The sequence below is a fragment of the Drosophila navojoa genome, chromosome 3 (assembly GCF_054131105.1).
Source record: "Drosophila navojoa isolate 15081-1374.11 chromosome 3, UAZ_NAV_1.0, whole genome shotgun sequence".
Lineage (NCBI taxonomy): Eukaryota > Metazoa > Arthropoda > Insecta > Diptera > Drosophilidae > Drosophila > Drosophila navojoa.
Genome location: NC_142891.1, coordinates 13,479,476 through 13,507,188, shown reverse-complemented (window position 1 = coordinate 13,507,188; position 27,713 = coordinate 13,479,476). Strand labels below are relative to the sequence as shown.

Genomic DNA, 27,713 nt, shown 5'->3' with positions numbered 1-27,713 from the left:
GGAAACAACAACAAAAGGGTTTTTCGCTCGCTCGCTTTCGAAATTCTTTCACAATTTGATTTTGCTGATGCCGACAAAGAAGTGATTTGCTTGCTTTAATTAATTACAAACTATAAATTTGTTATACAGTTATTTTTATTTTTATTTTAATTATTTTTTTTTTGCAGAGCGCAGATTGTGTTGCTTAAAAAGATTCGCTTGGAAGTTATACAAAATTATATATGTATATAATATAGAGATACATACTTGGATATATCTATATAGATTTTATACATACATAAAGCATAACGCACAAATGTTTTTTTTTTTTTTAGTCAAATATTAAAGCTCAGGTAATTGTTTTGTAGAGCAATAAATTACATAAAATATTAACTAAAACAAATATAATAAACAAAATTGCACAACAGAAAAATAATTGTTTTTATATTATATGTTATAAACACAATTTGACTGACTTTTTTCATGTATACATACATATGTATTCAATTTACATATATATGTATATGTATATACACCTGCGGTCAACAAAATAGTAGTAGCTACAGTTTTGTCGGACAAAAAATAATTAGTGATAAACTCAATTTCCCGAAACACATATTATATGAATATATTTTGTTAATAATTTTTAGCAATTGTGCTCAATTGCACTATTTTTCTGACCGCAGCTGTATGTATATTTTTAAATGTATTAATTTGTTTGCTCAGACTACATTAGACTATTTATATGCAGGTCTGTATGCATGCCTATACTGTTGTGTCTGTGTGTGTGTGTCGAATAAATAATTGTACATTTTTCTTTGTTTTTTTAACTTTTGTTCTTAACAAAAAATTGAATTAAACATGTAGAAACTATGTGATGTGAAACGTTCAGATTTAGGGGTCACGCCTTGTGCCCTAAAAATATTCAATTATGAAGTTCTTGTTTCTTTCAGTGTAATTGATTTGTTTAGTTAATGCCTATTTATGACTTTTTGTCGCAACTAGTAGAAAAATTAATAGAGTCGTTTTAGTTTAAAATATACGTTGTACATTTTATTATAAATAAGTTTTTTTTTTATTATTTTTTATTTTCATCCTTTTTTTGTATGTGTTATGATTTCGTATTTGTGTTTCACAAAAATTTATTGAAACGCTGAATAATTAAAAATAAATTAACAAGAAGTACAGCGATTAAAAAATAAAAGTTACACGTTTTAATAAATCTGTTAAAGTAGATTAAAAAAAAAATAATAATAATAAAATAAAGTAGGCTGCTCCATATTGAAAACCCCTAAGATCTTTTTTAGTTGCATATATATATAGTATATGGTATATGCCAAAAATTTTAATAGAAATGTAAAACAATAAATATTTAAATGATTTTTTACTCGAATATATATGTATATAACGTTTTGTTTTTATTTTTGTTTTTATTTTTTAACTTGGCGCGTTCTCTTTCTCTCACGTTGCTCTCTTTTTCGCTCTTGCACATATTTTGTTGTTGATATTATATGGATGTAAGTGTATAATATTTAATATTTATATATATAGACTTTTTGACGCCCCCTTTTTTTGTTCTCTTTAATTCTACGGTTTACGCTTTTTTACACACAAATTTCAGTTGGTTTTTTTTTTAATTTTAATTATTTTTTCTTTGAAATGTATATATATATATATTTGCGACTTATAAGTAAACATTCAGATTTTGCTTTTTTTTTTTTTGCTGCGTTTGTTTTTTTTTTTTTTTTTTGTTTAATTTATGTTTTTCATGTTATTATTTATTTTAGAATTTGAGTAGTTGATGTGGTTCTGGCGCATTTGGCCCTAGATCCTGCGAGTTATACGTGGATATATATATATATACGCCTGACATTTTTTTTTTTATTATTATTTTAATTATTATGTATATGTGAATATGTGGTATATGTATATATGTATTCGGTGAGTGCGCTTACTTTTAGGTGCCACTGTTAATGAGCGTGTATTTGTGTGAGTGTCTATTGGATGTTGATTAACTTTCGGCTATTACTCTAACCACAAATGTTTTCTGTGTATGTGTGTGCGTGTGTCTGTTTATTTATTGTTGCACGTCGTCGCTGATTGTACAACATTTATGGTACATATCTATCGTATGTCTAAGACGCCTAAAACATCAAGAGCTAAACGCAAGCTCCAGTTAATAGCGGATTACATTTTCTCATCTTTTTTCGATTTTTTTTTTGTTTTTTTTGTTGGTGTTGTGGGCGCATAAGAATTGCAGTTCTTGGAAAGTTTTTCTTTATTTTTATCTATTTTTCTTTTTGGCTTTTGCAACACTGAATATATATGCTTATGTAGGCAACACTGCGTGTGCTTACTGATGCAAATTTCTTGTAGTTTTACCTATTTTCTTGCTTCATAATATTTCGCAGTTTTAATTTTATTTTTTGAATATATGAGAACTGTACTTAATGTGAATTTAATTATCCGTTTCTGCCTGTATTCCGTTATTTCTTTTTTATTACTGTTTATTTTTAATATTACATTTTTTTTTCAAGCACACTAAGTGTGCCATAATTTTTTTAAAAGTTTTTTTTTTTACATTTTACGTTTGTTTAATTTTTAAATTAATAAAGCGTTTCATACTTTCACAAATAAGTGTTGTTCTTTTTGTTGCCAGCTGATAATTGAAAATAATAAAGATTATTAGCCCAATTTAACAAAGTTCTTGTTTCGTCTTAGACAGATTTGGTAAACATATATTCTTTTTTTTTCATGTGTTTTTGTTGTTGTTGTGTGTGTTTTCAGTTAAACTAAACTATGTACTTTACAACTAAATATCTGTAGTCTCGTGGTTATACTATACGCTATATGTTATGAATGATTATTTATGTATATATGCCATAAGGTTAAGAGTTACCTATTACATTCTTGATTTTGTTATTATGATTATTATAATTATTATTATTGCTGGTTGATTACCCTCCACACGTTAGCTCTTACGTTCTCTAACTTCCAAGTTCTTTGTTTTTATTTGAAGATATAAGAAATATATTCTAGATCAAATTCACAATAAATTGTTTGTGTTTGTGTTCTGGCCTCGGTAGTACGTTGACCAGTTTGGGGAGGGAGAGTCTAAGTTCCATTTAGGGTAAACGCTGCTGACATATTTCGTGTACGCACTGCAAAAGAAGAAATAATTCATTAGCTTTAAACATTTTCACATTTAGAAATCTTAAATACTTAATATATAACTTAAAATTATATGCATAAATATTTTATATACAAAGCTAACTAATATTTTTTTTTTTTTTGCCTAGCTCCACTTATTATGCATAAACTTTTTTTTCTCTGCCAATCAGCAACAATTTTATTTTGTTGAGTTAACCTTGACTGCGTCTATATTTGTGTGGCTGACACTTCCTATTTGAGTTTTTTAACCTCAGCCCCTGACTAACAATCATAAAAAACCGTAGCTTAGACGAGCTCTCAATAAACATAAAACGCCAAAGATTGCCTCAGATTTTGATGGGCCTTTGCGGCTTACTTTTTGGGCAGACAAACTGTTGCCATGGCTTTCAAGCGACGATGCATTGAAAAGTTCAAGGCTAAGATATTTTGTTGAAATAGGTTAGGCGTGGGCCAGAACTGGTTTGAATAATAATAATAAAATGTTTAAATATTTTGATTGCAAATTAAATAAAATTATTGTGGAAATATCAGCAAACTCTTGATGGATTTAAAAATAATTATTTAGAATTTATGAAGCATATATAAGAATTTTCCCAGTTTATAATTTAAGTAATGCAAAGAGCTCAAGGTGAAGTTTTTACTATACAATAGGTTCGATTTAAGTTAGTGTTTAGAATTAAACTATATATAGACATTGTGAACTTTGAAACATAGAGTCTCTTATATTATATTTTAAGCATTCAACTAACATATTTCCTATACAAAATCTTCAAGTTTTTAGAAATTAAATCTTATAATAAATCAATTGATTAATTTAGCATTGACTTTATTGCATTCGTTTATTAATTATAAAATTTATTCTTAACCTTTGCTCAGAGAAACCAATAAATAAAAGTTATAGGCAAATAACATTGATAAAGAATGAACATAAATAAATCTGCAAATGGTCAAGAAATATATATATTATTTAAATTTATTTAAATCTGCATCTCCCAATACTTTATACATTTGATTTCTGAATTAATTTCGAATAGTTCATGTAATGTAACTAGTCATGCCACACGCATTGCTTGCCAATCATTAATTAATATTTAGCCCACATAATTACAATCAAATCACCACATATATAAATATATAGACTCATGCCAGCTAATATTTGTTGTGTTTTGTGCCTTGCCACAGCATATTGGCAGACTCACGCACACGCACACACACACACGCATATATATAGATAAACACATGTATATATACACTTTTATAGATTCTGCTCCTTATCAGCCTCGCACACACACCAAACAGTCTGCTGCCTGCTGGTGGGTGACTCTGACGTAAGCAGCTGGGCGTGCTATATTTCTTCTCATTTATTTATTTTATTTTTTTTTTTGCAAAAACAATAACAAAGCGAAAAGACCGAAAAACGTAACAAAAACAACATAATAAAGCAAGTTGAAGTGTTTTTATCGAACAAACTCAACTGCCAGATATCCTGTACAGAACAAACACGCTGACAAGACTAACTTTTGTGGGTTTGAGTATACTCAAGCACGCAATTTTTCAGTTCTCTCTCTCTCTTTTACCCTCTCTCTCTGTGCTTACTCTTCCCACAGGTTATGCAAAAGTTTGCTCTTTTTTTTAACAATTGTAGCCTCATAATTGGCAGCGTCTGTGCGAACTATAAACTATATTTTGCTCTTTATTTTGAGGGATTTTTGGGCAATTTAATTTCAAAGGTAAAATTTCCTTTATCTGTTAGACTAGTAAACTAATTAAATTAGGGAATTTAACTAGCAACGCCAATACTAAGTTGAATTGAAAAAAAAAGAAAAAACACATTAAAAAAATTTTCTGAAACTAAAGCAATTAAATTTAAATTTTTGAATTTATATTTATTAAAATTTAAAACTAAAAAATGACTTAAGTAAAAAGAGAAAATATCAATAATATTTAGCTTAAAATATTTTAAAAATAATTGTAGCTGTGAATGATATAATAATATTGTTTGTTTACTGCTAATTTAATTTATAAATAATAATAATTTTTTATGTCAAATATTTAATTTAATAAAATATATTCAATATATAATTAATAAAATAATATACAATTATTTAGTTATAATTAATTTAATTTATAAATAATAATAATTTTACCAATAAGTATTTTTTATGTTAAATATTTAATTTAATAAAATATATATAATATATAATTTTAAAAAATAATATAATATTTATTTATTTATAATTAATTGCATTTTTGAATAATAATAATTTTAACAATATATTTTTTGTATATGTATTAAATACTTCATTAAATCAATTAAATTAATTATTTAATATATATAATTAATGAAATAATATAATTGCATTAGTAATTAATTTAAACTTAATTGATTCCATATGACTTAAAAGTTTTTAAATGATTTTTATTGTAACTTTTAACTCAAAAAAAAAAAAAAAAATCCTCAAAGGTTTCCACTTCAATTCTGATACGTATATAAACCGTATCATATCACTCCAACGCCTTTCTCTCTGCCATCAATCTCACTTGCATATAACCAATCTACCCTTCATTGCACGCATTCAATGGGTGCAGCGGGTATAAAAAGCGGCAGCAAAAGTTTTGTATTTTCAGGCGGCCTTTTATCACTGAAACAAAAGCCGTCATTCAGCGGACCGGCGACGGGCTGTTGCCTGCACCCACGCCAAAACATCACAAACAACAACAACAACAACAACAATACGCTATGTAACACCAAAGCATTGAAGAGCTAAGATATATAATACCACCAAATATATTTGATATATGCACAGATATATATTTTATAGATATACAATATATATTTCATATACATATATCCACATGATATACATATATATATATTTGTGCAATCGTCAAATCGCTTAACTCTTCTAGTTTGTTGTAATTGTAGTCGGATATAGTATTACATAAACTCCATTAGGTATTGTTGGGCGATCCGATGTGCGTCACAATACAACAAACGGCTCAATTCACAGCTTGGACAGAAAAAAAAAACAAAACTTTCACTTGTTGTGTGATTTTTTGTTGTTTTTCTCTTTTGCTTCTCTTAGCCTTGAAATATCATAATGCTCATTGTATTGCCAATAGCAAAGGAATGTGCATGAAATGAAAGGCACTTGAAGTAGACAGAAAATATGCAGAAAAATGTTCATATTTCCGGGCAAATTAAACCATTTTTAGCTACACTTAAGTTTGAAAGAGATAAATGTTTGTGATTAATGACGTAAAGCCCATTTAAAAGTAAATCTGATGTGAAAGTAAAAAAAACACAACTTTTTTGCTTATTTACTGAAAGGAGTATATTATATTTTCAGTCATTCTGTTGATCCAGTCCGAATAGAGCTGAAAATTTCATTGGGTCACCCCTCTAGGGAAAATATTAAACGCTTGAATGTATTGGACAATTTACATTGCAAAAATGATTCACAAAAATGATTGAACATAGAAACAAAGCAAAATGTCTTGGTGTTAAATTTTTCCCCTGGGCAGGTTTTATCAATAGAAATTATTATAATTGTATACAATTTTGTATACCCCTTATCTGAGCTAAACATATAGTATTATATACGATTATTACTGTTAGCCTGCACATGGGTGGTAGGACATTAGAAAAGAAATATATAAAACAACTCTTTAAAACAGATTTAAGTATAAAAAAAGTATTAGTTTTTAATAAATTAAAGTGCTATTAAATAAAGGAGTATTATGCAGTCAGTAGCACCCCAACTACTACAGTCTCACTTGTTCACTGTTTGCTGAATGTCTTTATAAATTCTTAGGAAAACTGGAGATAAAACAATGCACGTTATCTGAATATACATACTCTTAAACCTCTCTTATCTTAAAATATGCTGCTAGAGAAACTTGGTCAACTATTTCTCTTCTTCTTTTCATATACAAAGTTTTTATGGTAACAAAACTATGTACTCCAGCAAATTCAACAACATTCTATGTAGTTACGATGACTAGTTATTCTAAAATAAATATGATTTAGCTTACAATGCAGTCAGCTCTGGTACTTTCCCATTTATATCTAAAGAAAAGTTACCATCCTATCACAATTTAATGTGGGTTAGTCTAAATTAGAGACATTTGTTTGACGAGATATGAATACCTTATCAAAAGCGTCAGTTTTCAAGTAACTGAAATTAACTAGACTCAACGAAACTCAGCTAACTAACTAACACATTTATGTGTATTATATGTGTAAAAAGTTTAAATAACTCAAGTAATTGAGTCTGCAGCGATGTGTGCAGAGCTCAAAAGCCAGAGCACTCTCTCCTCTCCCTGTTACTCTCTCTCTCTCTCTCTCTGTCTATATACTATATATGTGTACGTGTGCAACTCTTTGCTTTCTGTGCTTTTTTAATAAGGCCAACCAAGTGCACTACAGAGCGCTGCCTACCGTTCCAGCTGCTGACCTTTTTCCTGACTCTGCCTCTACCTCTATCTCTACCTCTACCTCTTTCTCTACCTCTGTCTCTACCTCTCAATTTCACTGCATATTTCATGAAGTACAGCGAGACAAACTGCATTTTAAAAATGCGTAAATATCACCTGGGGAAAAACAACAACTGGACTGACTTAACGGCACTCTGGTTAACTACATGCGATATATACCCAGGTACAGCCACAGAGATAACATCGACTTTACATATGTAGCTGTGAGCTAGATGACAAAGGAAGGAAATTGTGGATTTGAAGCTGATATCACGCGCAGCTCAATATCGAAAATGTTAAACATTTGGCTTTATTTAACATTTTTCAGGTCTTAGAGGCGAATGGGTATGTTAGTGTGCTGTCAATTAGTTAAATGGGCTAAACAAACAAGATACTTAGCAGAAGCTAGTAAAAGCAACTACTAATAAAGACCTTTGATAATGTGGCCTTGAGGCAAGTGGGTATATTAGTGCAGTATACAAGCTAAGCATGTTGATTATTTCAAGTATACATATGTAAATTATGTTTACATAAGGAAACTAAGATTATTTTGGTAGACTAGTTAATAGGTTAGAGCGCAAGTCTATATAAAGTGAAAAACCCTATATATATTCGTTAGCTCATTGCGTATAAAAACTCAATATCCAGTCTTTGAAGCCAATCGGGCATATTAGTGGAGATCAAACATGTAGACCAGTTAAATTAATATTAAATATGTTTTTTTTTTTTTCTTTCTATTATAGGTTTATTGCAGCTTTTGTTGTTAACTCTATAGCGCATTTATAATTAAATATTTTAATATGCATATTAATACAGTTCGTAAGCCCTTTAATATCGTAATTCAATGTAATATACCCTACCCAAACCGTTTGACTAATGCCGTGCGGGTATTTGCCAGTCGGGTGTATTTGCCATTAGCTGTTTAAACATGCCATAAATCGTATGTAATTTCATTTAATTACCACGATAGTTGTAGTGTCTTTCGCCTGTTTGCTTGGGAGCAATGACTTGAGCACACACAAACCAATTGATATACCCTAGCTGCTTGAGCGCATGAATAATGTTTGCTGTCTGGTCACATTTTATTATTGTTTATGGTTCGCTTCTATTGAAATGCAAACAGAATTGAGTAGTTCTGCTGGCCAGAGCAGCCAGACAAACAAATCGAAACAGACATCAGAGACACGGCGACAGTTAGACTGCTAGATATATATATGTATATATATGAGTATAAGCTATGCATATATGCGTGCTGTGTGTGTGTGTGTGGTCGCAAATCGAAAATAGTTTGCGAATCGTCAGCCCCAACAATTTTGTTCATTTCATTTTCATGATATTTGCAGTTGATATCTTGTGTAAATATGTATATAGACTGTTGTTGTTGTTGTTGTTGTTTTCTTCTGTTTATTTGTTATTGTTGCTGCTGCTCGTTTAAGATATTTCGAGCATGTCCATTTTCTAGCGAGTTGGGCGTGTTGATTTATGAAAATGTTCCAAGAAGGCGCGAGAGACGCGACAGAAAGGCTGTCTGCATATGCGTATATGCTTTTATACATGTGTGTGTGTGTGCATAATTTATGCTTATATAATTTAATTTATATTTATATGATTTTATTCACATACACACATTTTTAAAAATATTTTGTATATTTCTTTAGAAACTGTCAGCAACATGTTTGTCATTGCGTGTAGGTCAAATATGTTGCGGTGTTTGTGAAAGAGAGAGAGAGGCAGACTGAGAGAGTGAGAGAGAGAGCGCGAGAGCGCCTTTAGTCAACTGCGCTTCATAAAATTCATTCGTTTGGAAAAGTTTTGTGCCTAAAATTTGCAGCAAAGATAGCTGGCAATTTGGACTTATCAACTTTGTACATATCTGATAAAAATGTGTACTCAAGGCTATTCAATTATTTTTGGCCACGATGCTACAAGCCATTGCCACTTCCACTGGCCATTCAAATTGACAATAAAACAAAATAATAATAATAACCACTGGGAAAAGGCGAAATTTGCCTTACAATGTCAGCTACAATGAAAATGACCGAAATAAAAATTATGATATATAATATATATATTATGCAACATTTTTGAAGCTTTCTAAATGTCGTTTAGTGGAAGCTTTTCTTTTTTAATTTATTAATTGAAATAATGGCTTGAATATGCAACTCTTTTGTTTCATTTTCAGCAATAGTTGCTGAAAGTTCAAATGAGTCGACTCAGCTGAATCAGAGTGGAGGCTTAGCTAACAATGAAGCTTAAACCTTTTCCCAAATGTAGGTAGCTCATTCTCAAAAATGTCATAATATTTTCAGGTTACTAAATCATCATCAATAAACCATCATCATTATGACTATTATCATCTCAAGTTTTTTTGCTTTTTAATGCCATCAACTTTATTCTAGACTAAACTTCTATCTAGACTAAACTAAAAGCTTATCCTTCATTTTTTTTAAGAGCTCAAAACTCTAGCATTTTTATGACTACCACGCCCCCTTTTTTAAAGCTCTGCTCAGCACAAAACATCTCGAAATATTCAAAGCTTCTACATTAATTAAATGGCACTCAGTCAAATATAAGAAAAAGAAATTTGCATGCGCCGAGTGTTGATGAACGCACTTTTGGCCTTTTCATCTGGCATTCGTCGCAGCATTCAGTGCTCATTGGGGCCATTTAGAGAAAATTATTCCAGTTCATCAAGAGAAAAGACATACATACATATATATATATAGATGTGGCGTCAGTTTTACTGAATGCTCAAGTTCAACAAACGCCGAAAATTCTGCAACTCGTTATCAAGAGTTTGAGTTCTCTTATTGTTATCATTCATCTGCGACTGACTCGGCTCTACTTATTCCCACGCCCACTTGAGAAACTCAAGTTGTGAACTCTCAACTTTTTCAATAACTGAAGCAATGCGAGTTCTGTGCGTAGCAACAAAAGTATAAAATAATAATAATAAAAAAAAAATAATAAAAAAGCGACAATTAAAAGGCATCCAATATCGTGAAATCGCAGCGTGGAAAACTTTTGCGCCCAAGCAACTGGAAAAAAAATACACACGCACACACAATTACACATATCTACATATATGTATGTATATAGATATGTGCATGTATGTACTTAAGCAAATAAATATATAAAATGCGTGGCGGCCGTCGTCGTATCTAATGTCAATAAACTTGTTGGCTTTGAAATTTCAATCAATTTTCGGGCCAAGCGAACACAGTGAGCGTGACCAAGCGAAAAATACAAATTGAAAATACAAAACAGAAATCGATTGAGGCCCTCGAGACGAACCAATTAAAATTTGGTCTGCAGTTTGCCGTGGAAATGGGAAAATGACAAATACATTTGGAAATGTCAGCCTGGAAATGAACAGGAAACGGAAGTCCGAACAGAAGATTGGGCTAAAAACAGGACACTGAGTACACTCAGCACATAACTCGAGAGGGCCAGACGCGTGAATTAAAAGCAAATTTCAATTTTTGCAATGGCATTGATGCTGCTGCTGCTGCTGCTGCCCTTGTTGTTGTTGCTGCTGCTGCTGCTGCTGTTGCTTTTGTTGTAACAAAATTAACTACGAAAGTAATTAAAGGTTAAGAGCAGCCCGGAGCAGCGGCAGCTCAACTTGAGCCCCACAGGCGCACTGTGCGCCATGTAAAGGAAGTGGCCCGGGAGGTCAGAAACTCAACTTGCGCGCGCATGAAGGCAATTAACGCAACAAACACACACACACACAGAGACACACACACACACACACATACGAAGAGAGGCAACAGCGTTTGGAGGGCCGCTCAACAATGAAAGATAATATGTTTTCAAATTGAAATAGCTGTGCTAATAAGACTTGAAGTTTACTTTAAGATAATTAGAGTTAGCTACATGCGTAAGTAGAGCATAGAGTGAGATATAAAAAATAAAAAAACGTTTCTAGTTGAGCAACAGACGGTACTAAATGACGCTCAAATTGCTAAACAAAATATTATGTATTTACAGCAATCATTTAGTTTCATGAATCTTCAGTGCGATTAGCGTTTGTATGCTTGCTGGCATATTTGCTTAAATTTATGATATTGTAAAATATGTGTTTATTAATTTGAATGTTAAATATATTTTTCTTGTATGTAGATATCGGAAGATATATTTTGAAGATATGCTCAGCTTTAATTGAACTGAAATGTCTTTCCGCTTCAAAGGCTGTATTCTACAATGGAGTACAGGTCTGCAAAATTAATTCTTTTTATATGGATGCAGTATAGACTACAGAACAACATTTGTCCAAGTAGCTCTGTCAACTATAGCAATCAGTAAAGACAGTTTTCGAATATCTGGGCCAAGCTAATTTAATTTAATTTTTTAATTACAAGTGCCTTAGAAAAAAGTTACTTAGACTCAGATCAAAGGTAATAGAAGGCATACAATTTTTTTAATCCTTATTTATTAACTTTTTTTTAACTTTTTTAAAATTGTACAGATAATAAACAATAAATTTTGTCATACACTGATTTTAATATATTTCTATTATGTATAAATAAATATTTTAATAAATTAAAATTAAAATTTGCAACAGTTGTGTTTTTTACTAAAACAGTTTTATTATTAATATTTGTTTTAATATAAAAAAAAAATTGAAAATATATATATATAAACCAATATTATAAATTGAATGAAAAAATAAATAAATAAAAATAGCTATTAAATTAAAATATATATTTTATATATTATATTTAATATATGAAATATACATTAAATACATATAATATCAAATATATAAAATATAATATATATGATATATAATATCAAAATTAACAATATCATAACATTTTGTTTCAATAGACAAAAACTTTGAATTTTTTGTATATATTATAATATTGTCCCATATATGAAACAATACTTTAAAAGCTTTAATAAAAAAGGTAGAAAATTGCTTTTCACAGAGAGACATTTAATTTGGTCATTTTTTATATACATAAAAATATATATTTTTATAAATAATAATTAATAGTTTTAAAATATCATTTTAATTTTGTTTATATAGTATAGAATTATTCAAATTAATTTAGTTTTACATCCCTACATACATATGTCAATGAAATTTAAGTGGATTGTTCAATGACAATTTTATTGCAGAGTTAATACCATTTGGGTTTCGCTTCAGCTAAATTTGCTGTGCAATCTGGTTAAGTGCTGCATAGTTAAGTTCTCGCAGGACAGCCCTCGCATTGCGGTTAATGCCAACGCTGTGGCTGTGGCTGAGGTTTGGGGCTTACACGCAACAACGCTGCCGGCGCACAATTTGTGTGCTGCAATAAAATAAAATTTAAATTTGAAACAGCAACAGCAACAGCAGCAACAACTGACAGGCCAAAGGAAGCTGTTGCTGCTGCTTTCTCATTTTGCCAACACGCAGCGCACTCATTCTGCGGCTGTGAGTGAAGTGCACTTGTGTGTGCGTGTGTGTGTGTGTGAGTATATATATATGCGTGAGAGCTACACAGCTGAGCTCACTCCCTGGCATCGTCATTCATCGTCATCGTCATCGTCTGTGCCTTCCCACGCCCTGCTCTCTCCCTCTCTCCACACAGCGTTTATTGTATTTTCTGTTACTTTTTTTCCTTTTTGCTCTCATTTTGCTGGTAATTATGATAAGACAGTAATTACATTTATCTGTTGCTGCCAGTCTGCACAACTCAACTCTCGCACAAGAATGCTTGAGGACTGCGTAGGCGGCGCATAACGCTGCGTATGCGTATTATATGTATGTATATGCCATTATATATTAAGTATACGCCCCCTGTCCAAGGTAAGCACACAACGTTAGCTAAATAACACAAAATTTCTATAGGCAGCTGACCTTCGTGCCAACAATATCGAAACGTCGTCTCCACTGCACTTAGCAATAGATTTTTGTATCTCCTCAGCTTGTACACAATTTCAGCGAATGCGTAGTTTCATATTTATAGCAAATATCGTTTACAACGATCAATCATATAGAGCCCATCTATCAGACAGACATTTCCATACGTAATAAGCAAATGTAATTAAACGACGACACACAGACACACACACACACATATACCTTCACATACAGACACTTTCAAGATGCATACATGTTGAAATACTATGGAAAAATGATAGCTTAATTAGTAACACTAGACAGCAAAGGAAAAGTTTGCTTTCTTTTATGCTAATTTAAATAATCTATAATTTAAAATAAACAATATAATTTAAATAAAAATAATTTAAAATAACAATAAAAGAAACTATAAACATAATGAAATAAACAAAGTATAAATATTGAATAAATAGTTCAAAGCTTTTTATTTTAAACAAAAAATATTTTATAAATATAATGTAAATTAAAAAATATAAATAACTTTTTAATAATGTAACATTAAAAATAATTATAAATTTTGACTTGTTAAAAAATATCAAATGTATATAACTAAAATTTAATTAATTAATATACATATATATATGAAATAATATTTTATATTTAATATTTTTATGTATTAAATAAAAACTAAATTAAAAAAAAAAATAAAATAAAAAATAATTAGTTTTTATAATATTTCTTGCTTCACTCGTTAATTAATTTTCTGCATTCGCAAGCCTCAATATCATGTTGCACAGTGTAAAAATGAAATAAATAGCCACACAGAATTAATCAATAATTTCGCCTTTCGTGTAACATTCGACTACGGGCGGAGAGATGAGCCGAGAGGCCAGGCCGGGCCCGGCGACAAGAATGAAAAATACAAAAAAATGAGCTCAATTAATTTGCTGGCAAGCACCTGCTTTGGCATTTGGTTGCATGCAGACACCGACTTGCACCCGCTCATGCCAATCGAATGCTTGGCTGTAGCCAATCGTTCGCCCGACTGTCTAATGTCAACGCAATAACAAATAATTATTATTGATTACATGTCATTTGTATTGAATTGTTGGCGAGCGAAAAACAAAAGAGCGAGCGGGAGACTTTAACAAATTCAATTAGGCGAAGCACGACTCGCTCCTAAACAAAATAATAACATTTATAGTATATATATGTATATCTGTGTGTTGGCCACTGTATATACATAAGTATATATTTATTTATTTATACATGTATAACAGTTTTTTTGTTTTGCCTTTGCTATCAGTCCTATGGCTTATGTAATACTCGCAGTTACTGCTGAGGCACAACAAAAATAAAAAAACAAATCCAAGCTTTTGCCAGCTTTGCTGGGGTGCATAATCTTAACCCATTTTCCAGGTTAGATAAACAAATTAAGCAAGAACGTTGCTGTCGTGAATGAGTATAAGAGGACAACAAAATAACCTCAGAATTAGAGGGAGTATCGGAATTCGAATTAGAATGAACATAATTTGCTGTATAAATTATTGCAATTTTTACATCAATTTCATTTAGATCAATTTCATTTATTTTTCTTGTTTACAGGCACAACAATAAAACAATATTAGCACTAGCAAAACAAACGGTAAAAGAAAGACAAACAGGCGTCGCATTGTGATAAGCCATCGAAAGAGTTAACACTTGACGTCTATTTCGCATTTGTTATCAACTCTTCAAACTGTTGCACAATTCAAAGCTGACAACAACAACCAAAGTTAATATAAAAACTTGTTAGTTTATACAGGTGCTATGATGATATGCGCCTGTGTGTCTACAAGTTTAGCTAAAGGTGAGTCAAAAATATTCTATTAAGAATTTGTATAGTGCTGCAGTCTTAATTTAATTTTAATATTTGTATAAGAAATTCTCAAATTTCGTTATTTAAATATTAGATTTCTTTCATTTTTAATTTTAAGTATTAAAATATATAATTTAGAGTAGTGTATTGCATATATTTGTTTATAATAAAAAAGATAAGACCATAAAAATCATACTCGATCACTCATATAATGTACAGCTCAAGGTAATTCCTAGTCGAGTACTTCTAGCACAATTCACACTTACGAATTTTCTACTTTACAGCTTAAATCTTATCTGACATAACAAACAAATATTAGAAATTCAAATGACAGATCTTAAATTAAAGCAACCCACTTTAATGGGCAGCGCTCTTTGCACCACTTTTCTTCCCATAGTAATTCGCAACCGGTTCACACCGCATCACATAATGGCATTGCCTCTGGCTGCCAAACGAGCTGCATAGACAGCAGCTTCCGGCAAAACAACACACAGATGTGTGCATCGCGAGAGATACACGTAACATGCAAAATAACATACAAAGGAAAAATGAAAAAAAAGTAAATGAAAATAAAAACTGAAACCTAAGCGAATTTTCAATTTTCATTGTTTTGCCTTTTTCGTGTTCGATTCTATTTGGCTGGGCCATAAATTTTGAATGAAAATTGCATTGCAAAATGTATGAGCCAAAGCGACATAGAGAGCAGCGAAGCGAAGCCAGCGCACCGAACGGTTAGCAAGAGAGAGACAGAGAGAGTGGCAGAGCGACGGAGAGAGAATGAGAAAGAGTGGGGGGCACTAGGCTATGCAAAACAGGGCGAAATGTACGCGTTTTATCTCTCATGTACACACACGACAAAGCACACAAAAAATAAAAATGACAAAAATAATTGCAAAAATAAAAACAAAAGTAAAAAGAAATACGAAAAACAAAATAACATGGCGACAACGACGACGTGTGCGTTATTTAAATGACAATTGTTGCTGTTGTTTTTGCGATTTTTCTGTTTCGGTTGTCTCAATTTAAATGCCTTTTTTCAGTATTTTTTTATAGCCATGCATTCGCATGCCGCTCCTAACAAAAACTCGTTTTCGCTCAAGATCTACGCAAAATAAAATACAAATAATCATAAAAAACAAATTCAACAAAGTAAAGCAAAAAAATTTAAAAAAAAAAAAGCAAAGGCAACAAACAAAATAAAATATACTCGACTAACAGAGAAAATCGTTTAATTTATTCTCAATGCGTATGAAAGCAACGCAAACCTACTCGATAAGCAAAGTCTGAATCTTACTCTGACTCTGCTTTTCACTCAAGCGACACGTTGACACAGCCCGTTAAGAATTAATTATGAATGCGAATACCCTTGACGAGCGAAACACATACAATAAGAAAACGAAATAAAATAAACTTAAAAATAATGAGTATACGAAAGAGTGAGAGAGAGAGAGAGAGAGAGAGAGCGAGATAAACACAACGGCAAGCGGCGTAACTATGTCATCACGTGAACTGACGACGAACATCTGTTAACTCACAGAGAATTAAAAGTCTTAGACTTTTACACAATTACTGTACTTGATCGTATTCTTATAGTTAATAAGCTGAATGCTAATTAACATATGCAAAACAAACAGAGCACTTAACAAAACAAAACAGGTACTTGAAAAGTGCATAACAGAGCTACAAAATGTTACTGCTAATAAGCAAAACTTAGCAAGCTGACAGCGTGATTTTAACAGTCTGATTAGATTTGCTTATTGGAATATTGGAATGAATTTATTGGCATTGACTGTCGTGGCATAAGTGTTAGTACCACACGCTAACAGATTTGAGGCAGCACAATGTTAAGTATTTGTTTATCTGAATGTATACAGTCGTGGAATAAATATTAGTACCGCATGTTAAAGCATTTTTAGAAGACAGATAAAAAATTGTTTGAATGGAATGATATATAAATTTTTATTCTCAAGAAATTAAGTAAGTGTTTGCTACTGCACTTCTTTTTTTTCTTGGCATGAGTGCATATAAAATATGGCATACTCCAAGTGCAGTCATATGACTCAATAGACAATTTGTATTTCTAAGAAAACCAGTTTATTGATATGTCAAATAAAATTGCTTTAATGGTATATAAATGTTTGCAATGATAATAAATTTAATAAATTTAAATTCAAACCTAGTTTTATCAAGGACATAGCTTAACAAATATTTTAATGAACATTAAAAATAGTTTAAAATATTTAATATTCAGTAAAAAAGGTGAATTTATTTAACCCAAAAGAAAATTAAACCCAAGAATTAAACCCAAGAAAACTATTTTTTACAATAAGTTACTTTGTTGTTCTTTATATAAACAAGCCACAAAAAAAAAAATAAATAAATAAATAAAAAAGTTTTTTATATTTTAAATTTAAAAATAATTCACCACATTTTTTTCTAATTTTATAAGTCTTATCATAGTACATTTTATTTCTGTTTATAGAAATTTATTTTATTGTTATATGCTAGACCTTGAGAGCGAAACAAAGAAATACAGAAAGGTCACCAGACGTAGGGAACATTATATTAATAAAATGATGACGGCTTTTGTGCTTTAAGTTTTACAAAACACTTCTTCAATATATAAATAAACTTTATCTTTGTTATAAAAATATTTTACGGAATGAAGAACAAGCTAACATTTGTTACTCAATTTCTCTTAATTATATAAAATTTGTTTGAAAATTTTGTTATATACTCGCTTAAAGACCGTTTGCTAGCGCATGAATATGTCGTTGTCTTCTTCTATTTTTATGCAAGCCGTTGTTTGCTGTTAATTCTGCGCATTTTAATTTTTTTCTGTTTTTTGCCATTACTGACACTATAATGATGTGGTTAGAGTTGCTGTTGTAGTTGTTGTTGTTAGCAGTGGCTGCAACGCGTGCGTGTTTGCTAGTTGATTTGAGGGCAGTGTTACAAGGCTACCCAGCCTATGCTCAGAGTCTCTGTTCGTGTACGTGTATCCGTCCGTCTGGGCTGTCCGTGTCTGTCTCAGCGTATTTCTAGCTTGTCAGCCGGCCAGCCCCCAAGTTGGCCAGACAACGTCTCAGCGCGTTGGCAGTTGCATTTTCATGAAAAGATTTATGTGGCTGTTATTGCAGCAGCAGCAACAGCAACAGCAAGAACAACAGCAACAGCAGCAGCAGCAACAGTTGCTCTTGCATCTAACTTGGATTTCTGTTTGCTTATTGGAGCGACTCCAATGTGTGAGCAATGAATTTCGTGCGTGCTCACAACGAGCTGGCGTTGCAAATGCAAAGATTGTTGCTTCTGTTGTTGTTGTTGTCATTGTTGTTGTTGTTGCTACTGCTGCATGGCATCCAGCTGCGATTTGAACTTACGCTGGGACAGACAGTTGAACCAGCTTTTTAGCCCATTTCAGTCAACTTATCAGAGAGTTCCGCACGAGTTGAAGGGGCGACACGCAGCAGAGTAATATATTCAGCAACAAATTAGTGTTAAGTGTATTAGAAACATGCCTAACATATTATCGGAGATGACTCAAAACTAAATTCGTATCATCAACAAAATCCAGAATTTATATTCCAATAAAAAGCAGCTCGAGCTGGTTGAACAACAACTAAATTAAAATTAACTTGTTAATTTGTTGCTCACACTTTAACAATTAGAATTCGAATTTATATATGTAAAAAATTAATGTTATTTTATATATAAATCTGACAAATGAAGAACTCACACTACCAAACGCAGCACACTTAGTGACAAAAACAATAAAATAAAATAAATGGAAAGCTGTGAAAAAATCAATTTAGAAAAAGTATGCCAATTTTCTTTAAGCTATATGTGAGTCAATTAGTTTAGTTGGAGTTAGCAACTAACGTCAGTCACATGTTGCTGTCAACCCAAAGTCAATGCAATAAAACTCAAAGTTATTCTAGTGGGGAGTGCTCGACTTGGAAATACATCGCACGATGTGCGAAGCACCTGTTGAAAATATTCTGTATAACATGAAAATGTTTCAAAAATAGTTTAATAAGTAATAATAATAGGAAAACTAACTCCAATAATCATTATCTACTATTTAACAATCAAGATTTCCTCAATTAAAATTATTATTAGCAGAAATTCAATTCATCTACTTTAAATCAATTTTGAGCAGTTGGAATTCAACTTATAAATTATGCGAGTCATGATAAGATAATTAGCATTTAGTACCTATTTGGAATACGTTTAAACTTCAACTCCCTGGAGTTTAGTAGGCTTTATGGGCGTTAAGAGCTAGCGAAATAGATGTTTTAATGCAGCCAAGGGAGGAATAAACGGAAACGCGGGCAATTAAAGAGCCGAGCGGAACGTCTACTTTGATATATAATATATATGAATAAATAATATATATAAGAAAGAACTTTTTTTTTTTGGTCATAATGAATGAATGATTTTATTATTCAAATTGGAGTATTCATTGAAATAATATATGAAATTAAAGAGTTTAATTGTCATAAATAATGCATAAATTATCTATGAAGACGTAGGCCTTCTATTTACTTTGCAGTGATCTCAAAATACAATAGATCAATATACGTATATAGTATATGTATATTATATGTGATATATGTACTTATGATTAAAGTGAAGAGATTTAAAAAGAGCTCAATAGGTTAAATACATAATATGATAATTGAACTATGAGAACAGCTGGGATGCCCTTTGAAGCGATGTGGAAAGAGATCTAAAGGTTGTTAGTAAAATAGAGAATATGTATATATATATATCAACTGATAAGAATGAACTTTAGCATGTTAAGAAGTTGATCCCAGTCCTATGTAGCCTACATAGGTCACATGACCTATTGCAATTTCTTAACAATCTTACAAAATATTCCTACATCACCCAGAAGTTGTAAAGGCAATAGGAAAACATTTATCACAAAATATAAAACAAAGAAAATACAAAAGAAAAAAAAAGAAACAAAAAGCTGTACACAGACTTTTTTATGACCACCATAAAATTGATTAATATGCGAGCATTGAGTGAATGATTGAGAAATTGAGAAATTGATAGAGCTATTATCAGTTTAGGCAATTATCATTAGGCAATTTAGTTGACTCTGAACTTTAACATGAATCGCTTAACGCAATATACCTATTAGGCCTTAAAGTCGCCGTCTTAGTCCCATATCAGATATGACAGCGCGACTTATATACCCATTCATTGAGCACTTTGAGGGGGGTTTATGCAAATAGGCAAATGCTAGCTTAAGTGCTAGTTGCTCAGACTATCAATATAATTGAAGCACTTAAAATACACAAAATGATTGATGAATGAAATTGTTGTTGTTTTTCTTTCGCTTTGTTTACTTTTTGCTTTCAGTTTTTTTTTTTTGGTTTCCTTTTCGAACATTAATTAGTGCCAATAAAATTGAGCAAGAAATGTGTCACATAAAGGAATGGAATAAACAAATTAGAAGAAGACAAACCAGTAGCAGCAGCGGCAGCAAGAAAACGGCCTGGGCAGAGGTCAGGCAAGGTCATGGTCAAAATATATACACATACGAAATGCAGCTAAAAGCATTTGTATATTTCGACTATTGTGGAGGTCAGCAGCAGTCCACGCTGTCTGCCGCTGCTCTGGCAACGGCCCACGCCTCGACTTGTAGATTTCATAATTATAAATATTTTGTGTATATTTTTTTTAATATTTTTTTTTTACATTTTCTTGACGTTTTATGCGCCTCTTACACGCATTTGCCGCACAGTGGCTGCCCATAATTTATTGTTGTATTAATAACGCGCAGCGTCTTGACTTTTAATGAAAAACCAACAACAATGCATATTTGGCTAATGGGCCGAAAGCACGCGAAAACCCAGAATATTGCAGTCGGGTGTAACAGACTATTGAAAAAGCTAATATTTAAATTTATCAAAAATTAATGTATGGGAATTTGCCTAGCCTCAATGAGCAGACGAGAATAGAAAGAGTTATCTGCGGAAAAGGTCAAGAAAAATCAAGAGAGAGAGAGATTATCAATAAATATTTTGGCAAGTCTTGTAGCTAATGAAAAAAAAAAGAAGAGCTAATATACCTTTTTTCTTTTGAATAGCGAGTATTAAAACAATTTGTAACTGCACAGCAAAAGCGCATAGAATCATTTATATATATATACAAATTCTCTATTTTGTTAGCCTTGCTGGGTTTGACATTATTTATGCTAAGGACAGCGTACTACACACATACACACGCATACGCACACACACACATACGTATGTAAACTCGACTGTCAAGGCAACCAATTAGGTCAAGTGTAAATATCAATATTATATATACATATTTCTTTTTTTTTGTGGCATTTTGGACGCCAAGTTGATTTGGTTAAATGCAAAGTTCAATGCGAAAAGCGAGCATACAGAGGGAGAGAAATGGAGCGAGAGTGAGAGTGACAAAGAGAGGAGAGACAGGTAACAAGCTAAGGGCTATGCTCTTGAGGCAATCAACGCAATTTTCGAGCACGCAAAAGTTTTAATTACGAAAAAGTAAAAAAGAAAGAAGTAATAAAACGAATAACAATTACGAGTGGGGAAATTTTGGGAAAAGGACTGAGGTATTATCACTATAGCGAAGGCAATTTAATTAACCCAAATACTTGAATATTTTTAATTTATTATCAATTAGTTAAAGTCGCAATCAAATCACATAAGAAGAATAAGAGAGTAAAGGAAGCAAATATTTAAAATAATAATATATATTAAAAAAGGCAACAAACAAAATTAAATATATATTTAATCATTGTTGCCTTTTTTAATATATATATATATATATATATATATATATATTTATTTATTTATTTATTTATTTATTTAATTACAAAATACATAAAAAAAATTTTGGTATTAATGGAAACAAAAAATATTATTCTAATATATTTAATGATACAAGTTTTGAAAAATTTAATTATTTAAAAAAAAAAATAGATATATTAATAAATATATATATATTTATATGTACACAAATATATTTTTGAATTTGTAAATAAAAAAGTATAAATAATGAATGAATAATGAAATATATACATTTTAAATAAATAAAACTCAAATATATTTACTTTTTATTTATAAATAAATATATTAATTATTAAGATATTCTTTTCTTTTCTTTTTAATCAATACCTTCATTTAATAAATAAAATACCATTGAATCTCAGAAGTTTGTATTATTACAAATTCTTTCGGTTATAGATGCATAATTTATAGTACACACCTATCTATATTCATTTCCGATATTAGATAATGCACTCTACTATCTCTTTCCGATATTATATAATCAGCCTGGTAGTAAAATATTCGTAGTATATGTATAGCCACAAAGTATTCTATTACCGCCTATGACAGAAACCGAGACATTTCTTATCTAACTTCGCACAGTTAGTGTCAAACGTGAATTATTTTCAACTCATTGATTCATTGAGCATTTGAACATGTGAAAAATAATGACAAATAAATAAATAAATAAATAATAAAAGCTCTGACAGTTGTGAGTCCCAGCAACTGGCGAATGGCAACTGACCGTCCGTCCGGTCAGAGTCGAGAAAGAGCACGTATTTGGAATTATTTGAATAGAAGGAACATGTGCTCAACATGTGGGACGAGCAGGTTGCCAAAGCCTTTGACGACCCACCGACACATATAGAGATTTTCAAGAATTTCGACTCACTGACAGCTGCAGCGAGTCGAACTAATTAAAAGAATGACCGGCACGCGTTCAACAAAACGGGGAGAGGGAGGCAAAGGGGAGCAGCTGGAGACGGAGGAAGCAGAAGCTGTCTAAAGCACAGTCCGAACAATTTGAGTTGATGAACTCAGTTCGGATTGGTGTGCTTAAGAGGCGAACGCTGTGCTTCATCAACTTCAAGGTGATGTCCAAAGCGAAACAAACAACCATCAATCGTGAGTCACTTATAGAGCAAATTTTCCACAACTTTGCAGGGATATATCACAACACAGATCGGTTAGGGAACCGAGTGTAAATCTAGAGTGTAAATGACGTTTGTTTATTTAAGAAAACCTGAACGACTGAAAGATAATACACACATGCATAAATCAATGATATCCAATAGCCAGACTTGTGGCGACACCAAACTGTATAAATAAAGCGAAATGTTGAGCTAGAGATTCATTTCCTATAAATTTGCGTGTTTATGAAACTAAAAGCAAACCACAGCATTCGATTAAAGACGGTAGACAAGAACGAGGCTAGACTTTTTCGAAGGTTTCTGGTGGATTTTTGTTGGCTTTGAAACAGAAAACCGAAGAGACGTAGAAGCTCAATTTTTTTTCGTATATTAAATATTAAAAAATTATATTATTATGTTAAATGTTTATACTAAAAGATAATTACGTCATCTGCGTAATATTTCTCAGCTCTAAACCTTAACCTTTAATGCTCAAATGTAACTGCATATATGATATATTTATTTAAATAATAAATAAATTTCGGTTTTAATTTTTAATATTATATATATATTTAAATAAAATAAATATTTGCATTTTCTCACTGTTAAAATACTCATAAAAAGACTCTATTTTCATGTTAAATAAAAGCAAAAACAATAAAGCATAAATAATTCCAATTGGATACTCACTGTTATTTGTTGTTTGTTCCGACTGGGTATGAAAAATCCAATTGGGGTTTCTGTTGTTGTGTGTGTGTGTGTATGAGTGAGCGTGTCTATGTGAATTGTGTTGATGTTCAGCATTGCGTTTGTGTTGTATGATAAGTATATGACCAGCTAGACCCAAGTAGATGTAAAAGTTGCTGTAGTTGCTGCAGTTGTAGTTGTAGCACTAGTAATAGTAGTAGTTGTTGTAGTTGTAGTTGTAGTAAGTTGTAGACATATAGACGAGACGACGACGACGACAACAACGACGATGGTAGCGACAATGGTGAATTGAATGCGAATTGTTGTTTGTGCATCTTCTTCTAGAATTCGGCAAACTCCTTGGCGCACTTCTCGGTGCTGGAAATTCGCAACGCCTCCTCTTCGTAATCATCGAAATTGCTTGTGTCTCCGGGCCCTTTACACCGCGGTATGAACGGCGCTTCGATTTTCTTTTGGAAGATCGCTATCCAGTCCGTGGAGGCGAACCATTTCTGATTCTTAATATCATTGACGCCCGCTTTCAGATTGCCATAGCGTTTGGTCAGATCCACTTGCAACAAGTTGCGCAACAGATCCTTCAGATCGGAGCCGAAGTGCGAGGGGAAACGCACCTTGCCGGAGACGATCTTCTCGTAGATCTGTATGGGTTGGTCCGCAAAGAACGGCGGATAGCCGGCGGCCATTTCATAGACCAGCACGCCCAACGCCCACCAATCGACGGCCTTGTTGTAGCCCTTGGACAAGATAATTTCGGGTGCCAGATATTCGGGTGTGCCGCACAGCGTCCAGGTGCGACCCTTTACACGTTTGGCGAAACCGAAATCGGTGACCTTCAAATAACCCTGCGAATCAATCAATAGATTCTCCGGCTTCAGATCGCGATAGATGAGGTCCAGATAATGCAAATACTCAAAGGCGAGCACAATCTGTGCCGCATAGAAACGGGAGTGGGGCTCCGAGAATCTTCCGACTTTGCGCAGATGGGAGAACATCTCGCCGCCGGGCACATACTCCAGCACCATATAGAGATTGGAGTTGTCCTTGAAGTGATAGCGGAGCGAGACCAAGAATGGGAACTGTATCGCCTGCAGGATGCGCTTCTCATTGAGCGTATGCTCCACCTGCTTCAGCTTGACCACCTTCTGCTTGTCCAATATCTTCATGGCATAATAGTCTTTTGTTGGCTTGTGCTGGACGATCATGACGCGGCCAAAGGAGCCGGTGCCCAGTGTCTTGATCCGCTCGAAATCATCGAGCGCCGCCGTATTGGTTGGATTGCGACGCCATTTATCCTCGAACTCCTCCTTGGCCTGTTCGAGAAACTCCTTCACCGTCTCGGCGGCATCCACCTTCTTGTTGGATGTGGTCGCGTTGTTGCCCATTTTCGAGATGGTGCCCGTCAGCGAGGACAAACGAAACGTGGCGCTGGCCGAGACCTGGGCCTGGTTTGAGCTGTTGCTGTTGCCTGGATTGTTCGCCAGCGGCGGCTCCTCACCAGAGGCAGCAGCTGTGTCTTTCGCTTTGGCTATACCGGCTCCGGCTCCTACTCCTGAATCAACACCTGACGCTGATGTTCTTGATGCTGTTGCTCCTGCTCCTGTTCCTGCTCCTGCTGCTCCTGCTGCAGATGATGCTGATGTGGCTGTGGTCGGCGGCGTTATTTTGTGGCTAGCGGCGGCTGCTTCCTGCTGTCCTCCACCTGCACCACCGCCTTCCTCCTCGTTGCTGTTCTGCTGCTGTAGCTTGCCCTCTGATCCGCTGCCGCTGCCGCTTGCCGTCCCTGAACTATGATGGGATTTTTTCTTTTTTAGAAATTGTAAAATGGATTTAGCTATTTTGGCGAATTGATTAACAACGGTAAAAAGGAAATTTTTAATGCAATTGGGCTGATTGCAAAGCGCAGCTATTCACGTTTAGCCGTTTTTATTCGTTTAGCCTTCGTTTTCTTAGCCGTCAAATCGGACTGTTTAACTCGTGCTCTTGTTGGATTAGTGGAAGCTTCAGCTTTTGTTGTTGTTGGATTTTGTTTTAGTTTCAATTATTTATTGCAGTTTTGTTTTCATTAATTTTATATATTTAACTGTGTTTTGTTTTTACTTTTGTTAACACTTTGCGGGCTTAAACTAGTTTTACACTTTAAGCTTAGACTAACATTTGGTTTAACACTTGAAATTTGTTTAAATTCCGCTTTTTAATTTAAATTTTCTTTTCTTTTTTTTTTGCTGTTTAGCTGCAAAGAGAATGGTGTAAGAAAAGGATAAAACAAAAATTAGCATTGAAAATTTTGATTTCATTTTGTTTTATTTTTTTAATATGCGCACATTTAAATTTTATAGAGTTGCCAGACAATTGGTATTTTTATTTTCTTTTACTTTTCACTGTTTTTTAATTTTTAATTTGTCTTTGCGTTTTAGTACTTGTTTCATATATTAAATTTGCTCTTGTCTTTGTTTGTCTTTGCATTTGCTTTTGCGTCAATTGAAACCAAACTATGCATAGAAAACAATTTAACTCAATAAATAAACCAATTTGCATTAATTAACACAACGAAAAAATCAAAGCGCAACTCGTTTAGGCAGCAGCAAAGAAAATATAACAACAGCAAAAGCAAAAAAGTAAAGTCAAATACAGAAAGAAAAAAAAGCCAAGAAAAAACAACACGGGCGACGATCGTGTCAAGTGTCAGAACAGCTGATGACCGACATATGGTGCGTGCTCGCTCGCACCCACTAGCAGCTGCATCAGCTGCCAGCTCAGTGAGAATTTTTGTCGCAGCTAAACTCAAGCTAAAGCATTAAATTAATTATTAAATCTTTTGCTTTGCGTTTGCTTTTGCACTCACACGCAAACATACACATTCACACACACATAGACTGTGTTTTGCTTTTGCACTTGTTTTTCTTTTTCGCAATTGCTTTTGCGCTCATTTACTTTGTATACGCGTTTAGCCGTTTATCTCTGTATATGTGTGTGTGCGCGAGTGTGAGCAAAGGTATGTGTATGTGTGTGTACGTTTCTGGTTGGACTTTTTACGCTCTGCTTTTGGTATACATTTTGCAGTTTGCTTTGTCGTATTTCTGTCTTCTCAATTGTCTTTGCTGTATTTTAAATTAGTTAAATTGGCATATTATGATAAGTTTTCCGTTTACAGTTGTACGTTCAGTGCATAAAAAACTTAAAACAAACACACACATTCTTGCTTACTCACTCACACATGCATCGTGCTACACGCATACGCATACGTATACACTCACGTACACACACAGATTGAATAATCGATTTTGCTACACACACACGCTAAAAATTGCTTTGCATTTGCTATAATTTACCTTTATTTAACTAATATTATGTTTATCGCAATCTTTAACACATTTAGAAATTTTTGCAATTTTTTCATCAATTTTTTGTATTTTTTTTTTATTTTGCACTTGAAATTTGTTGCTTAGATTAAAATACCCGCATTTACCGCCGAAAAAACCCGACCACACGCGTCAACAGCAAGATATACAATAACAGTTTTGTGTAACAGCTGTTAGCGTCGTCGCACGATGTTAACAAGTGCTGTTCTCAAAAGTCCAATAAGATGTACGTGCAAGTAATCTTATGAGAGCGGAGAGAGTAATCCTATTGGTGTAGGAACATGTTGCACTGTTAACCAAACTTCGCCGCATTATTCGATATGTTCGATGACATTTCATTAAATAAGCACAATATTAGTTGCAAGCTAAATGTGGTAAATAATA

At 32.7% G+C, this 27,713-nt stretch overlaps 1 protein-coding gene across 2 annotated transcripts; it reads right to left on the bottom strand.

The window, feature by feature from the left end:
* Positions 1 to 129: 129 nt before the first annotated feature.
* On the bottom strand, positions 130 to 27,530 carry Pka-C1 (Protein kinase, cAMP-dependent, catalytic subunit 1). Of its 2 annotated transcripts, none has more exons than XM_089256793.1 (3): positions 27,300 to 27,530; positions 23,953 to 26,200; positions 130 to 3,140 (listed from the first exon to the last, which is right to left on the bottom strand). In XM_089256793.1, exon 2 carries the CDS (start codon positions 25,350 to 25,352, stop codon positions 24,291 to 24,293), a length of 1,062 nt encoding a protein of 353 aa, XP_089112919.1. In that variant the 5' UTR covers positions 25,353 to 26,200; positions 27,300 to 27,530; the 3' UTR covers positions 130 to 3,140; positions 23,953 to 24,290. The 2 variants fall into 2 exon arrangements, with proteins under 2 accessions (XP_089112919.1, XP_030240339.1); XM_030384479.2 differs by having other exon boundaries at positions 23,953 to 26,192.
* Positions 27,531 to 27,713: the final 183 nt, after the last annotated feature.

What these genes read in the sequence shown, in the direction of transcription:
- Pka-C1 (XM_089256793.1), bottom strand. Translation starts at nt 25,352, where the DNA reads ATGGGCAACAACGCGACCACATCCAACAAGAAGGTGGATGCCGCCGAG.